Source organism: Bufo gargarizans, chromosome 7, assembly GCF_014858855.1.
Source record: "Bufo gargarizans isolate SCDJY-AF-19 chromosome 7, ASM1485885v1, whole genome shotgun sequence".
Lineage (NCBI taxonomy): Eukaryota > Metazoa > Chordata > Amphibia > Anura > Bufonidae > Bufo > Bufo gargarizans.
The window spans coordinates 27,862,607-27,880,475 of record NC_058086.1 but is presented as its reverse complement, the minus strand read 5'-3'; the positions used below and the strand labels follow the sequence as shown (position 1 = coordinate 27,880,475).

Here is a 17,869-nt window from a genome sequence, read left to right as displayed (position 1 = left end):
AATGACGCTCCCGCTCCTGTAACAGCCAGGCAGAGCGGACGGCGGCGTAACGTCACTCAATCATGTGACGCGCCTGCTCCGCCCACTTCATGAATGAAGGAGGCGGAGCAGGCGTGTCACGTGAGTGAGTGACGTTACGCCGCCGTCCGCTCTGCCTGGCTGTTACAGGAGCGGGAGCGTCATTGTAAAAAGGTAAAATAAAGATGCAGCGACCGCCCGCCCGCCCGAATAGCAACGAATCGGCGATTATTCGATAACTGGATTCGTCGACAACGAATCCAGTTATCGAATATAATCGATTACATCGATTAATCGTTGCAGCCCTAGTTATGTTTTCAGTTTAATTAGCGCTGGTGTGAACTCGGCCTTTACACTGGTTTTGTCACAGCGGCTAGGAGCAGCTGGAGAGTAGTCTGGACCTCCGCAGAGCAGAAGGAAGCCTCCATCCTGTAGATGATGGGGATAACGCCTGCGCGAACGTCCGAGGCGTCCTGCCACCGCTGCACAATAGAGAGAACATAGAAAGTGAGGATTGTGTGTTCAGCTCTGCCGGGCCTGTGATTGTGTTCTTGATGTAACCTTCATCTTCAGCCAGAAGAAGCTGCAATTACAGAAAAGCTGATTTTGTGGCTTTTTGATCCCGTATTTCATGTGGCTTCTGGGCAGGTATGTGGCATATAGGACCTTACCCTGAAGAAGGAGCTTTTTTTTATTCATGCTTTGATACATCTGTCTGTATTGGGCTACTTTCACACTGGCGTTTTGAATTCCGTTTGTGAGATCCGTTTTTAGGGCTCTCACAAACGGTTCAAAAGCGATCAGTTCAGCCCTAATGCATTCTGAATGGATAAGGATCCGCTCGGAATGCATCAGTTTGGCTCCGTTCATCCTCCATTCCGCTCTGGATGCGGACACCAAAACGCTGCTTGCATGTAAGTCAATGGGGGCGGATCCGTTTTCACTGACACAATGTGGTGCAATTGAAAACTGATCCGTCCCCCATTGACTTTCAATGTAAGTCAGGACAGATCCGTTTTGACTTGGATACAAGCCTTTGCATTATAGGTGCAGATCCGTTTGTGCAGATACCAGATGGATCCGCACCTAACACAGGTGTGAAAGTCGCCTTACACTAATCTGGTTAAGGCTGCTTTCACACTAGCGTTCGGGTTTCCGTTCGTGAGCTCCGTTTGAAGGGGCTCACGAGCGGACCCGAACGCAGCCGTCCAGCCCTGATGCAGTCTGAATGGAGGCGGATCCGCTCAGACTGCATCAGTCTGGCGGCGTTCAGCCTCCGCTCCGCTCGCCTCCGCACGGACAGGCGGACAGCTGAACGCTGCTTGCAGCGTTCGGGTGTCCGCCTGGCCGTGCGGAGGCGTGCGGATCCGTCCAGACTTTCAATGTAAGTCAATGGGGACGGATCCGTTTGAAGATGCCACAATGTGGCTCAATCTTCAAGCGGATCCGTCCCCCATTGACTTTACATTGAAAGTCTGGACGGATCCGTCCCAGGCTATTTCCACACTTAGCTTTTTTTTGCTAAAATAATGCAGACGGATCCGTACTGAACGGAGCCTCCGTCTGCATTATTATGGGCGGATCCGTTCAGAACGGATCCGCCCGAACGCTAGTGTGAAAGTAGCCTTAGACACGGTCTGTGGATCTCTACAGTTTTCACAAGATCCAACGACAGTCTAGTTTGTTGGTTGAGGTAAGGAGGAACGAAGATCCTTTTCTGTCAAGTCCTATTGATTCTTCTGGAGATCGGCAGCTCCTAAAACACCCAAGGTCAGGATGACCTTGAAATGCGTTGCAAATATGCAATAAATGTTAGCGTTTTTAATTCAGTACCCTTTACCATACTTAGACTTTTATTATTTTTAAAGTATCTGCCAACAATTTTTTCTTTAGGCCCTCCATTTAGCCGGTCCCACACACCTTCCTGTCAGCCGGATGCTCATTCGGCCAAAAGCTGTCCTTCCCCGGATTTCGGTGAGGGTGCTTCTTTTTTTTTTTCAGTAGAGGGGAGGTAAAGGGGTATTCTAGTAGACGCCACTGATAATGAGAACGAGAGCCCCCTGTAATGAGTGGAGCGGTGATCGAGCATGTGCACTGCTACTCTATTCATCGCGATGGGACTGCTGGAGATAGCGGTTTTCAGCACCCGGACATTTCTGGCGGTCCCATAGAGATGGAGGCAGTGCACCTGGTAGACCTGCAGGTGTATGGCTTTCAGGGGGCCTGCAGAAAACAGCCGTGGTCATCAGTGGAGGTCTCAGAGAATGGGGATAACAACATGATCTGACCAGAATATCCTTTAAGCACCGGGCATCACTTTTCTCCTACTAAACTACAGGGAGTGCAGAATTATTAGGCAAGTTGTATTTTTGAGGATTAATTTTATTATTGAACAACCATGTTCTCAATGAACCCAAAAAACTCATTAATATCAAAGCTGAATATTTTTGGAAGTAGTTTTTAGTTTGTTTTTAGTTTTAGCTACTTTAGGGGGATATCTGTGTGTGCAGGTGACTATTACTGTGCATAATTATTAGGCAACTTAACAAAAAACAAATTATATACCCATTTCAATTATTTATTTTTACCAGTGAAACCAATATAACATCTCAACATTCACAAATATACATTTCTGACATTCAAAAACAAATCAGTGACCAATATAGCCACCTTTCTTTGCAAGGACACTCAGAAGCCGCCATCCATGGATTCTGTCCGTGTTTTGATCTGTTCACCACCAACATTGCGTGCAGCAGCAACCACAGCCTCCCAGACACTGTTCAGAGAGGTGGACTGTTTTCCCTCCTTGTAAATCTCACATTTGATGATGGACCACAGGTTCTCAATGGGGTTCAGATCAGGTGAACAAGGAGGCCATGTCATTAGATTTTCTTCTTTTATACCCTTTCTTGCCAGCCACGCTGTGGAGTACTTGGACGCGTGTGATGGAGCATTGTCCTGCATGAAAATCATGTTTTTCTTGAAGGATGCAGACTTCTTCCTCTACCACTGCTTGAAGAAGGTGTCTTCCAGAAACTGGCAGTAGGACTGGGAGTTGAGCTTGACTCCATCCTCCACCCGAAAAGGCCCCACAAGCTCCTCTTTGATGATACCAGCCCAAACCAGTACTCCACCTTGCTGGCATCTGAGTCGGACTGGAGCTCTCTGCCCTTTACCAATCCAGCCACGGGCCCATCCATCTGGCCCATCAAGACTCACTCTCATTTCATCAGTCCATAAAACCTTAGAAAAATCAGTCTTGAGATATTTCTTGGCCCAGTCTTGACGTTTCTGCTTGTGTGTCTTGTTCAGTGGTGGTCGTCTTTCAGCCTTTCTTACCTTGGCCATGTCTCTGAGTATTGCACACCTTGTGCTTTTGGGCACTCCAGTGATGTTGCAGCTCTGAAATATGGCCAAACTGGTGGTAAGTGGCATCTTGGCAGCTGCACGCTTGACTTTTCTCAGTTCATGGGCAGTTATTTAGCGCCTTGGTTTTTCCACGCGCTTCTTGCGACCCTGTTGACTATTTTGAATGAAACGCTTGATTGTTTGATGATCAGCGCTTCAGAAGCTTTGCAATTTTAAGAGTGCTGCATCCCTCTGCAAGATATCTCACTATTTGTGACATTTCTGAGCCTGTCAAGTCCTTCTTTTGACCCATTTTGCCAAAGGAAAGGAAGTTGCCTAATAATTATGCACACCTGATATAGGGTGTTGATGTCATTAGACCACACCCCTTCTCATTACAGAGATGCACATCACCTAATATGCTTAATTGGTAGTAGGCTTTCGAGCCTATACAGCTTGGAGTAAGACAACATGCATAAAGAGGATGATGTGGTCAAAATACTCATTTGCCTAATAATTCTGCACTCCCTGTATAGGGCCACCCCTTTACACATTTGATTGTTGGCCAATCCCAGAAAAGCCGATCTGCCCAGTCGTGCGCTTCTCAGTGCACTGGGAACAACACGTTGAAATCCAACTGCCCAATCCCTCTCTGCCAAATCGTATGAGGATCATTTCCTTTATATTTTTACTGTCATGACTATCTACACCATGGATGTCAAACTCATGGCCCTCCAGATGTTGCAAAACTACAACTCCCATCATTCCCTGATAGCTGTAGTATGCCCAGGCATGATGGGAGTTGTAGTTTTGCCACAGCTGGAGGGCCACGAGTTTGACATCCCTGGTCTACACAGATCTGTTGCAAACAAAAAGTGGATGTCTTAGATTTTTTTTTTTTAGAAGTTCTTTTAAATAAGGCTACTTTCACACTAGCGTTCGGGTTTCCGTTCGTGAGCTCCGTTTGAAGGAGCTCACGAGCGGACCCGAACGCAGCCGTCCAGCCCTGATGCAGTCTGAATGGAGGCGGATCCGCTCAGACTGCATCAGTCTGGCGGCGTTCAGCCTCCGCTCCGCTCGCCTCCGCACGGACAGGCGGACAGCTGAACGCTGCTTGCAGCGTTCGGGTGTCCGCCTGGCCGTTCGGAGGCGTGCGGATCCGTCCAGACTTTCAATGTAAGTCAATGGGGACGGATCCGTTTGAAGATGCCACAATGTGGCTCAATCTTCAAGCGGATCCGTCCCCCATTGACTTTACATTGAAAGTCTGGACGGATCCGTACTAGGCTATTTTCACACTTAGCTTTTTTTTGCTAAAATAATGCAGACGGATCCGTACTGAACGGAGCCTCCGTCTGCATTATTATGATCGGATCCGTTCAGAACGGATCCGATCGAACGCTAGCCGAACGCTAGTGTGAAAGTAGCCTAAGATAGATAATCCAGCTAATTGCAGTGCAAAGTTCCTCCATTTTTTTTATTGCATTCCACACGTTTTAACCCCTTAACACATTGTGGAATACATGTACGTCACGTGCGCAGGCAGGTATCAGGAATCGGAGATGAGGCCAATCCCCATTCCCAGATGTCACGGTCAGTAGTGACCACTGCACCTGACGGGTTACACAAAGTGGAAGCTCCTTCCGTCCCCTGATATAAGGGCACTTTCACACTAGCGTTTTTGTTTTCCGGTATTGAGTTCCGTCACAGGAGCTCAATACCGGACAAAAACTGATCAGTTTTATCCTAATGCATTCTAAATGGAGAGCGATCCGTTCAGGATGCATCAGTTCAGTCCCTCTTGCGTTTTTTGGACGGAGAAAATAAAGCAGCGCGCTGCAGTTTTCTCTCCGGATAAAAATACTGATCACTTGCCGAAATGCCGGATCCGTCATTAATTTACATTAAAGTGTATTAGTGCCGGATCTGGCATTAAGTGTTCCGGCAAAATGGATCCGGATTTCCTTTAAAAATGCAAAAAAAAATGTTATACCGGCTCTGTTTTTCCGGATGACACCGGAGAGACAGATCCGGTATTTCAATGCATTTGTCAGACAGATCCGGATCCATCTGACAAATGCCATCAGTTTGCATCCGGATTGCCAGATCCGGCAGGCAGTTCTGGCGACGGAACTGCCTGACGGAATCCTCTGCCGCAAGTGTGAAAGTACCCTAACCCCAGCGAAGCAATCGAAAGCTGCTGTGGGCCTTATGATGGATACCAGGCCTGCCATCTTATTACTCGCATTACACCCGACCGGTAGGGTATAACAGGGTAACGGCAGAGGCACCATACACTGCAATGCACTGCTGATACACCGGGATTTTTGAAGAGCATTCGGTAAGAGAGTCTCCATTGCGATCAGCATAAACCTGGTGATCCCTTTTAAAGGATTGAATTGGATTAAAGGATTAAATTGCAATTTTTGTATGCCCCCATATTAAAACTACAGTATTTGAAAAATATTCTACCATTTCTTGTATACAGCACTTCCACCGACCTATGTGTCTCTGTACTTATTTTAGGTGGAGGTGAGGGACCTGTTCTACCTAAGTGTTTAGATTGGTTTGCGGCTTTCCACCTCATAGGAAAACATGTGCAATCCTATAATTTTTGCTTGCACTTTCAGTGTAATCAGTGGCCATACACTGTGGAAAGAGCGATTAAAGACCAGAATTGGCCATGAGCCAAGTGATATATTTTGCGCAAGGTCTTTGTTTCGTCGGCAAGGAATGACTCCCTTACTGGCTTTCACAATGAGGAGGAGCACTTGACGGCAGCAGAGAACACCTTGTCAGCCATGCATACCCATTAGTTGTACATTTAATTTAAAAGGACCTGTTAAAAAGCTGCTGAAACCTTTTAACTAAAGGAGCTGCTGCCTTCGTGTATTAGGCTACGGAAGTCATGACTCGATAGTGTAGGACCCCCGCGGATGCTGATCTCCAGGCGCTCCTTTACTCCGTTGGGCAGGCGTGTTCATCGCTGCAGCATCTTTTACCCTTTTCTAAGGCATCATGCACACGACCGTTGTTTGGGTCCACGTCTGATCCGCATCTTTTGAAATCGCACACGGGTCTAAGGGTCCTTTAAAAATGCGGACAGCAGACGGATCACATCCATGTGCTGTCCGCATCCGTGCGGCTGTTCCTCAAATTATAGAACAAGACCTATTCTTATCCTCTGTTTTGGGGACAAGAATAGGCAGTTCTAGTAGGAGAATGAGGGATGCGGGTATCTGTACTTTGCGGATCCACAGATTGCAGACCGCAAAATGCATACGGTCTGAGCGTGCAGCCTAAAGTGGTGGAATTTAGAACAAGTTGTTCCCTGTGACGGGATTGAGTTTTATGTAGGTTTTCCAATCTCTCTGAGCTCTGTAATCTTTCGCTAATCTTTATCCCCTGGATTACCACAGAGCCGCCATCACTGACCTCTTTTTTTCCCATATTTTGTCTTTATGGATGGATGTTTTTAATCTTTCATCATAATTTGGACAGTTGCTTTTCACATGCTCACCGTACACACAACATAGCTCTTGGCCAAAAATGATATATGCAAATGAGCCTCTAGGAGCAACGGGGGAGTTGCCATTACACCTAGAGGCTCTTCTCTCTGTAACTGCTGCAAGCTTTGTACTTTGAGTGAGAGGGCTAGGAGTGATGATGATGATGATTACACTGCCTGGCTCTTTCAAACAAAGTGCAGCAGGCGTGGCAGTTACTGGGAGACCAGAGCCTCTAGGTGTAATGGCAACACCCCCGTTGCTCCTAGAGGCTCATTTGCATACATTAAAACATTAATTTTTCTCAGCAATGCGGGCACATATAAACATGGGACCAACATGGATGTCTTCAGCTGCCAAGTGCACATGTCACAGGTCAGCCAGTGTCATAGGTGCAGATCTGCTGACAGATGCCCTTTAAGGGCCTTTTACAGACATTGCAGATGCTCTTGGCCATTTTCCAATGTAAAGTTGCGCAGCAATCAGATGCTTGTTTGTTGGAATCACTTCACTCCATCAAAACAGGGGATGTGTATCTGACAATGATGGAATCAAACAGCCGCATAAAAAATCCTAAGTAGTGAACAGACATTAAGACAATTATCTGCCTGTGTGAAAGGTCTTTAAAGGGATTGTCTACTTCTTTTATTCTGATGTTCTGTCTTTGGGATCCTCCATGGTTATCTGACCAGTGGGGTCTGATGCCCTGCACCCTCCACCGATCAGGAGCTCTGGACCCGGAAGTCTGTGCCCGAACTGCGCAGCTCCGTCCATTGTGTAATGGATGGTGCTGGTTACTGCAGCACTGCTCCAATTGAAGTGAATGGGAGCAGAGCTACAGTAACCAGCTCTGTCCACTAAAGTATTGCAGTGTAGTAGGACTGCCATAGGGATTACTGTGACCCCATTCCTTGCTATGGCAGCCCTGCTACACTGCGATACTTGGGCGGACCTGTGTAGCTCCGGTGCCATAGTTGCTCAGGAACAGTTGATCACCGGAGGTTCAGGATGTCGGACCCCCAGCAATCGGATATTGATGCACTGACAATAAGTATAAAATTACCAGAGAGCACGTATTGACTTGCTATATAGTCACTCATTACGTGCGGAAATCTTCCTATGTGAAAGGATCCCTCAGGTATATTCACGCTGTGTCAGACGTATACAGCTGGGGGATTTGCCGACCATTATCTTGCACAGATTCTTCTGATGTATACCGCTCTCCAGCACAGTCTCATCCATTGCCCATCGGATCCCTTGTTTTAAAGACCAAAAAATGTAATATGCATTATTATTTTTTTTCTTAATTTAATGCCTCTGTATAGAATAGCGTCAACTATACCAACATAATTCAGCCTGACAATGCCAAAAGAGCATGCTTGGCAATCATTGGGTGACTGGGACACTATAGATTGGCACATAAGCCATATGCACTGTAAATCCAGCGTGAATAGGGAGAGGAGAAAGGGCGCACCAGCAATTATCTGGACTATTTGCAGAGCCACACACATTAGATACCCCTTAGGCTGGTAGTGTCTAACCTCTAGCTCTTGTAAAACCACAACCCCCAGCATGTAGATGGGACAGAAGGGTGAAGCATTTAACCCTGAAACCAGTTTTTTACTGGAATCTTCTCCGACTTGTACAGAAGCCCAAGCAGACGCATTCCTGTGCTGAGCACACACCATAAATATCTATCTGAAAACAACTCCTGTCTTGGGTCTGATTGCACCTCTCCAGTTTATGGTCGCGTGTGTCCTTGTAGACCACAAGAACGTGCAGAAACCTTAAATTCAAGTCCTTTTTACTGCAGGACGCCCTTGATGGGATGTTGAGGGTTCTTGGCAGGGCAGTTCTGAACTGTTGACCTCAACATAGTTTATAGGGAGTAGTTTTTGTGGATACGGGTGGAGCTTGTTGGTCTCTGGTCCACAGCGAACATGACCTAGTGCTTTTGGTTTTTTGCCCCCAGTTGCATAACCTGGTACTGCAGCTTCTGGAAAGAGTTAGCAGAGGTCATTGCACTATGCAAAAAAAAAAATTTCGTTTTCATGGACGCTAAATTGATATCCTTGTAGTCTATGTAGACCCAATGTTTATCTGGGTTTCCCACCTGGTTTGCCAGTGAAGAATCTTAGTCAGCCAGTCCGCAGCCTATAATGGCTCCTTATCGAATGTATTCTGCACCGTGTAGACTTTGTTGTAGCACGCATCCTGTTGTGTCCTTTAGGCCTCTTTCAGATGAGCGTGTCCTGTGCGGAAATCATGCTCAATGTGTGAGAGTGGTTCCACGTTTTGGACACTGCTTGTTTTGCAGGAGCGCATGGCATTATAATGATCTACAGAATTATACTGATGTAATGCTGTCAGTATAATTCAGTAGATACAGGTCACGCAGTGACACACAGCGTTATAAATCAGTGTAATGCCTTGCGAGCAGTGTCTATAACGGGGAAATCGCGCTTGCACACGATGCGTGGTTTCCGCCCAGGACACGCTTGTCTGAAAGAGGGCTTAGTGTTGGTTGCTCTTCTGCTTGCTCTATTAAAGTGGTTTTCCATCAATGTTCGATCATCGGAGTCTAACCCACAGGACCATTATGGTTCAACAGAATGAAGCGTTCATGATCCTCTGGCAGGTACTGCTGCTTTTTTTATGCTTTCACACGTGCACAACCTCATATGGACGAGACCTTTATTCTGCAGATCATCGGGGTCCCAAAAATCAGACCCCTAATTACCAAACGTCGCTGGCTTACCCTAAGGATAAGAAATCAATTTTAAAGACCTAGAATATCTTTTTCAATGGTTGTCTTGTGAAGAAAGATGCCCAGGGTCGGCTTCTGGAAATACGTTTCCCCTGCAGTGGGGTATTAGGTGAAGTACGGTACATTTGGTTCTTGGACGCACTACCACCCCACGGCCATACCGTGTACCTGAACATAAGCTGTTCTGCTCAATCTAACAAAGACTAACACCTGTTGGATTCCATTACAACCTGTGGAGTCTAGTGGGGGGTGTTCACATGGGCTTGTGTTTTACTGCGAGATGCATTTCAGACAATATCCCACATTCATGAAGATTGTAAATGCAACAAAATTTGGCATCTCTAGTTTTAGAAAGCTCCCCTGCACCTTGCTTACCAATGGGGCACCATTTTAAACCAAATCGCACCACATTTTTTCCACAATTCTGTCGCAATATAGGCTGACCAGTGGGTGGTACAAAGTTAGACAAGTGTCTATCCATGGACCATATGTATTGTCTAGTGCAGTGATGGGCAAAGTGTGGCTCTCCAGCTGTTGCAAAACTCCTACTCCCACCATACCTTGCTGTAGGATGATGGCTGTAGGCAGTCTTTGCATCCTGGGAGTCGTAGTTCTGCAACAGCTGGAGAGCCACACTTTGCCCATCACTGGTCTAGTGGACCTTGGTGCAACGTTACATTGCCTGTTATTGCCAGATTTACATTAAAAAAATCACTGTAAACCTCAAATGGATTTGCCACGTGGCACACTACCTGACCGTGTGGCCACACCATTAGGCTTCCGTCTCTATCGGCTTGTAATCCATCACAAACTTGATGCCGATGAGCTTCACAGACCAGAGCCGGTCAGCAGAGGGTGACGGTAGTGGGTCACATCATCTGTGTCCTGGCCTCAGGAGGTCTACAGGCCCCTGGTCATTGAGTGTTGGGTGTATAATTTGACAACCTCTTGAGTGCAGACCATTAGCAGCTTTTTCTTGTCGCTCCTTTTCCCTTTGGGCGGGGATGATTGCGTGTGTACTTTTACCAGAAGAAGAGATCCTTTCAAGTATTCTTAAGCTATTCCTAAGGGCTTGACAATTACACAACTGTTTTACAGTCAAATGAGCTTGCATTTCTGGAGAGCACTGAGTGCTGGGAGGGATATGGATGCAGAAGCCTCTTTTTATTGCCCATGTGTCAGCAGTCTGGTGATTTAATGGTGTAAGACGGCAGCAACTGGCATGGCCTCGAGAGACAGCTGGCCTGGGAGGAGACACTGCTGTCTGGCACATTACATCTTAAGCCTGTGCTGCCCGGCTGGGCAGACTCCTGCGATAATTGGATGTGTCAGATCTCTCAATCCCAGCTCAAGACCTGCCATGAAGATGGGGAAAAAAACAATCGATTCCAGTGAACGAAACTAATAAGTGACAGTGTGAAAATGCATAACTTTACCCCAACGATTACTTTGGCTTGGCTAGCCCACCAGCCACGGCTTTGTGAGGTGAGGCAGTATGTTGGGTAGTGAGCCTTTGGAAGATGCTATGACTGTACTTGGCCGGGACACACCGCGCACCGTGTTCAGCAGCATGGCAAAGCCCTTTGTGGCCCATAAGAAAGTGCAAAGCCTGAGCCAGTGCATATCGAATCGGAGCCGACTCTCCACGCCTTCTACGTCTTCGCGTGTTTAAGATTTATTGCTTCTTGCAACTGGGCAGCCTGACAAATGACACACAGACCAAGCCTGACGCAGGGAAGGACACCTCCGTCGTGCCTAACTTTGGAAGCACTCCACAGGGCCCTATGTTGACCCCTATGGTTGAACACTTTATTTTTATTATTTATTTTCTGAAGTTGGCCATATTTCTTAGATAGCTGTGTGACACCCACTATTACTCCCGACACCCCTCATTGCCGAGTATACATGTCTTCTCAACAGGAAGAGAGGAGGAAGCCATTGTTTCAAATCCCTGCCATATGGGGAAAGCCTCATGCAGTTTAGATGGTCAACTATGGGGTTCGACCGACATATGTCTGTTGGGCCATCTTAAAAGGTTATGCCGAGATTGATGTAAAAAATGAAAAATCCAACATCGTATAGTACATGATGACCTCTAAGGCTAGTTTCACACCTGCAGTAATGCTATCCCGCAGGCTGTCATGGAAGAGGAATGGCTTGCCTGATACTGCCATGTAATACTAGACCCCATTAACTATAATGGGATTCAGAGGTTTCCAGCACGAACAACTGATTTCGGTCGGACAAAAACTTGTGTACACACCGGTTTTTGTCCAGCCGAATTGGATCAATCATGCTGGAAACAGTCCAGCTCCCTACCATTATAGTTAATGGGGTCTGGCGGTTCGTGGCAGTATCACGCAAGGCCGGATACAGTGAACACCAGCAGACGGCTGCTTCTCTGCTGTAACAGGCTGCCGGATAGCATTACCGCAGGTGTGATACTAGCCTTACAAAGCTAGAACCAGCCCTGTACCTCACATGGATCCAGAGATCTCCCCATTCATTGCTCTGCTAGATTTATATCAAGCTGACAGCTCTAGGGTGTGTCTTTTCTCATGGGGAATGTCCTTTCTGCTGCAGCTGGTATCCTATCGCCGCTCAGGGTTTGTGTCCTTTCAGCTGCAGCTCTCAGTAGATGTGAAGACTCATGGTAATTGGAATTAATAAAAAATATATATTTTGGCAGATCTTCATTGTGAATCTTTTCCGTCTCTACCTGCTCTGAGCACAATCGTCAATGTAACTGATCTGGGTTCAGGTTCACAAAGGGTTTCTGGCAAAAGCTCCAAGCAGAGCGAGCCGTCTGGGATTGTGCTGGACTTCCAGATCCGGATAATTAGTTTTGTTAGTGCAGAACAAGCAGTTTACAGCAGCAGCCACTTTTACTTCCTAAACTTGCAGCATGAAAAACCAGAAGCCATTGTCTGCTTTGGGGTTTGGGCTTTCTCCTGCATTGATTTGCTCTTGTTTTTTAGTATTTTTATTTTATTTTCTTGTGTCTTTTAGGAGCAGGCTCCGGTACCCGTATATCACCCAACGCCAAGCCAGACTCGTCTCGCTACTCAACTGACAGAAGAGGAGCAGATCAGAATAGCGCAACGAATAGGTCTCATTCAGCACCTACCTAAGGGAGTGTATGATCCAGGGAGAGATGGATCAGAGAAGAAGATAAGAGAGTAAGTTCTGCACACATACAACACGACCTCTAGAAACGGCTTTGATCTTCCAAAGGCTCTGTTTATATCGTGGATCAGTTGCCAAGGTCATCTTACCTGTGTCAATGCTATTCAGAGGTCGACCATATAGAAGTCAATCAGTGCTTGTGTTTAAAGTGTCTTTCATACGGCCTGATGCAAAAGTGAAAGGTGGACGAATGATCACTACGATCATTCATCCCCCATTCACTTTGCATTTTGTCGGCAGCACTTCCCCTGCTTACACAGGGCGACGTGCTGCTGACAAACGGTGGTTGTCGGATAATTGGTGGCACCTATAACACAGACCAGTTATCGAGAACACATTTTCATATGAACATTCGTTCCCAATAACTGGTTGAGTCCTCAGCCCCTGTGAAAGGGACCTTGGTCAATTTCCATGACCAATTATGGCCAAATTGACCTTTCCTCAAAAGTAATCCAATGTGGCGTCAACCCAAATCCCTCAAGACTCTACAGGTGTCAAGTGTCTGTAACCCCTCCAATGCACACCTTGTAAGATCTAACATTGGAGGGGGTCTGACGAACCCTATACACATAGGAACATTAGAGCCTTCCAGTCGGAAAACATTAATGGCTCTGGGCAACTTTACTCTTAAAGGTGGCCACCACATTAGGTAGAAGTTGGTTGAACAAACATCTGGTGAACGTTCGTTTCACAGACACTGCCTTACACATTTTAGTCCATCTTGGCCGTTACAGTTGTTCAGACTGCCCATACACGTTAAATTAAACTGGGCGATGAAATGTCAATGTGGTCGGAATTGTCTGTTGTGATGAACTTTACACTAATGTGTACAGCCACCTTTATATAAATGAACGTCAGCCGGCAGAAAGAAGCCCCAGGCACAAAAACTGGATGAGCTCACATAGCCAGGTGTCTCCTGAGAGAAGCGCATTGCAACAGAATATCTGCAGGGAATAGTCCTGATGGCAATACCTTGTTTGTGCATTATCATTTACAGATGTAGCAGTGCTGAGATTGCCACTGAAATAACAGCACAGTGCTTCAAAATCTGCTCAGAATCTGTTGCCACATACCTGCGTATCAATCCAAATTAATTGTCAGATGTGCACTGTTCTCCTGAGTCTGGTGCATATATATATATATATATATATATATAAAACACAAAGTCCTGCTCCTTATTGCTTCCCCAGCTTTGAGTGACTAGGCCAGTCAGTGACAACATAATCTCTCCTGGCCTTGTGCTCTCACACCTGCGTGTCCGCCTCGGGGATGCTTGCTAAGCAGAAAGAGTCTGTAATGCATGCACGTCGAATGCGCAGGCGTGAGATCACATGCCTGGCCCTATGGCTCAAAACTAGAGAGGCAGTGCGGGCAGCAACAAGGAGCCGGGCTTTTGGTGCAACAGGGTGCAATGGTGATGCCCTTGTTGCAACGAGCACTTAGTTTGCATATCTGAAAAAACCAAGAGTTTCTCCAGAATGCACCAATCGGAGTGGGAGAATGAGCGGTTTACTCAGGAGGCCACCAGTTTCAAGAGTAGATGATGGGAAGTGACCACTACTTAGAATTTATTCAGAAGGGTTGTCAGATTTCAAGCCTATTTACTCACTGACTTGACAAACTTTAAGAGTTTAATATCTTTACACCAGGACTAATTGCTGACCTCTATGCAGAAGAATATAGACCTGAAGGACGGGAATATTTCGTTAGATTTACTAAAACTTATTTTAGTGCAAGCGTAGACTTAGCCACTCTGAGACAGCCAACCGTGGGGGGTGTTGGACCTACACCGATCAGAAATTAATGGATAGGCCATAAACGGTAAGATCCTGGACAGCCCCTTTAAGCCGTGCCCTTTTCCCGCCAAGCCAAACCCACTTTCCACCGATCCCTGACGGTGGGAAAAAATGACTAATACCCTTAATAAATGTGGAGCAAGGCATGTGCACCAGAATTCTGGTGCATTTGCAATTGTTCATGTGCCCTGCTGTATCCAGATATCTGGCAGTATAAGAGTATGACCACGTAAAGAAGCACTCCGGGCAAATTTGATACAGTGCAGGCCTGAGGGGTTGGAGCATAGCATACAGGTTTTCTCATATGTGAAGCCAGGCCCTTGCACAAGGTGTAACACGGTGTACAGTTTTTCCTGGACTGTTATTTGGATTGTGTGTAGACCTTAAAGGGGTTGTCTGGGTTCAGAGCTGAACCTGGACATACCCTTATTTTCACCCAGGCAGCCCCCCTGAGGCTAGCATCGAAGCATCTCGCCCGGCAGTGTGTTCGATGATGTCACCAGCTCTGATGGGCGGGCTTTAGCGCTTTACTGGCTAGGGCAGCGCTAATTCCCGCCCATCAGTGTTGGTGACATCACCGGGGTTCCTGGCAGCCCCATGGAGAGCCCTGGTACGTCACCGGATCTCCAAAAAAATGCCTTTGCCCTGCGAGATGTATATAATGAAGTACACGGATCTCTAATTTCTTCTTTGAGGGCTAACTCTTATCTCGTTTGCAGGTGCGTGATCTGTATGATGGACTTTGTGTATGGCGATCCCATACGATTCCTGCCCTGCATGCACATTTACCACATGGACTGTATAGACGACTGGTTAATGCGTTCCTTCACTTGCCCTTCCTGCATGGAGCCGGTCGATGCAGCACTGCTTTCCTCTTATGAGACTAACTGAGCCTCCCCTGGACATCGCAGACAAGACACGGCTGCTGGGGGTTCAGCCTGTTTAAGCCCCCCCAAGATCCACACCATAGGGATTAGGAGACTGCACATTCTAGAAGCCACATATCTGCTGGCCTACACAGAATATATACCTTGACCTTGGAGCGAATCCTCTATTTCCCTCAGACTTCACCGTGAGATTGAAGCAGCAGCTTTGGCCGTACAGATAAATGATCGCTTCCTCTTGGATCCCGTGCACAAGAAACGATGCCCTAAATGTTCCTGTCGCTGGACACAAGGCCGGACCAGCGCCGTGTATGCGGATCATGGTTTTCTTTCCTGCCTTTGACTTTCAACAAATACTCGGCATCTTCTGCTCCCCTCCTCCTGTTTAAGCCGGTTCTATTGTTCCCAGTGAATTTGTGGAGGTTTTTGTCTATCAGTGTATGAAGTGCAACCTTGTTCTGGACATCAGGCCCGGAAAGGCGTCACCCACCCAGAACTGCTGTCTTCTCGTTTTTCCAACTTGGACGTTCACAAGAGGAGCTGCTCATCCACCCAGTTTCATCTGAACATCTTGCTTTTCCAACCAATAGGGGGCGTTTAACCCATGGTAGATACATCCTCTGCACACATAGCGGTGGTTCAGGGTGGGAATAAAACCTCATGCAGGCAAACTGCGGCCATCGGGGGGGGGGGGGGGATAGGGCTTAGGGCACCTCCATGCCAAATAGGTCTGGAGGAGAAAGAACTGGCACTCGACTAGTTTTAAAACCCTTGCCCCCCCCCAGAGTTGTTCACGCCGAACTTCTGGCTCCTCCTAGAACGGAGGAAATATTTGCACCTTTTATTATTATATTATTATAATTATTATATTATTTCTTTCCATTGGAAATGGAATTCCATGGCCTTGGGTCTCTGTAAAGTGAAGTTTTTGTAGGACAGGCTCCTCACCGACGCGTACCTACAGTCGTGCATCTCGCTCGATCCATTAACTAGACATCGACTGATTTTTATTATTCATTATTATTATTTTTATTATTTTTGTCAATCCATGTAGGACACCCGTTGCATATTCGTACGGTTTCTTTTTATTAACCCCTTCCCTGTCAGAGGGGACCCCAGCCGCGCACAGACTTAGGCAGCCACTGACTCTGGAGGGACTGACCTTCATTTGTGTTACGTTTATGTTCCTGTAATCACTACGGTATATGTTTTTTTTGTTTTTCGTATATTTTTATTTTTTTTGTGTCTAAAATCAAGCTGTCTTTTCATCAGCCTTTCACAGTGGTGTTGCCAGCTCAGCATCAGATTAAAGCTGTGTATAACGAAAAGGTTTAAAAACCCGGACTTGGCTCTGCTTCAAAAAACGCCTAATACCCAGCACTGAATAGTCCCTGTTCTCAGCATTTCGCCTCTCAAAATCTGCAACTCGTGCTGATGCGTCTGTTTCAGTCCTGTCCGGTCAATAAGATGCCTTGTTTCGATGTGACATTTCTACAGTGAGCTGAGGTCATCTTGCTGCCTGGTGGGCTCCGCAGCTGTCAGAACTATAAACCGTGGCTGGATCACTAGTAATGAGATATCACCCGTAGGACTGATGGCTCTTTGTTCCATATAGGAGAATAAAACCTATAAACTGCACGTGTGTAGCAAGGGTCTTCCAGAGTGTATCTAATGGGCGATGACGGCTGCCATTTTGCATTTTTTCTGATTATTGGCCCTTACCTGCTATTGATGTTTGCTATACCCGCCGTACAGACATCTTGGAAATCAATGGGAACGTTGGCTGGATGAAGAAGTTGGCCAAGGCTAAAACCAGCTTGTCCAAGGGGGGTTTCTGGGATTTTCCAGCTGATGACCTATTTATGTGACTGGGGTCCCCCATTGATTAAAGTCCACTCACACTAGTGGTGGATAGTTGGGGTTCCTCAGTAATCAGACCCCCGACGATCATACGTTGATATCCCTCCCCTAATGATGAAACGTCTTTAAAGTGGATTTTAATATGGAAGACTTATCCTTAGGTTATGCTATTGAATGGGGATCAACGGGGATCTGATTTGAGGCGCCCACAGATAACTGCCAGGTCCCATTGACTGTAATGGGATCCATCTCGTTTCTGGCATTAGTGTCTAGATTCGGCTGGGTGGCGGCTTTTGCCCTGCCAGATCCCATAATAGTCAGAGGTCTCTGGCAGGGAAAAGCAGTATCGGAGTATGCCAGAAACAATAAAATAGGTTGTCTGGGCTTTTTAAAAAAAATATTGATGACCTAGCCTGAGGATAGGTCATCAATATCAGATTGGCGGGAGCCCGGCACCCCTGCTGATCAGCTGTACGGGCAGACGCTGTGTGCGCACATGCCATC

The 17,869-nt window shown here is 46.7% G+C and overlaps 1 protein-coding gene across 1 annotated transcript in view; it reads left to right on the top strand.

The window, feature by feature from the left end:
• The window catches only part of RNF11 (ring finger protein 11), a 44,628-nt gene extending 27,485 nt beyond the window's left edge, over positions 1 to 17,143 (top strand). The window contains exons 2-3 of the mRNA XM_044300766.1: positions 12,649 to 12,818; positions 15,341 to 17,143. Of these exons, the coding sequence (XP_044156701.1) occupies positions 12,649 to 12,818; positions 15,341 to 15,512 (342 nt within the window). The 3' untranslated portion in view covers positions 15,513 to 17,143. The remainder of the gene's footprint in view (positions 1 to 12,648; positions 12,819 to 15,340) is intronic.
• Positions 17,144 to 17,869: the final 726 nt, after the last annotated feature.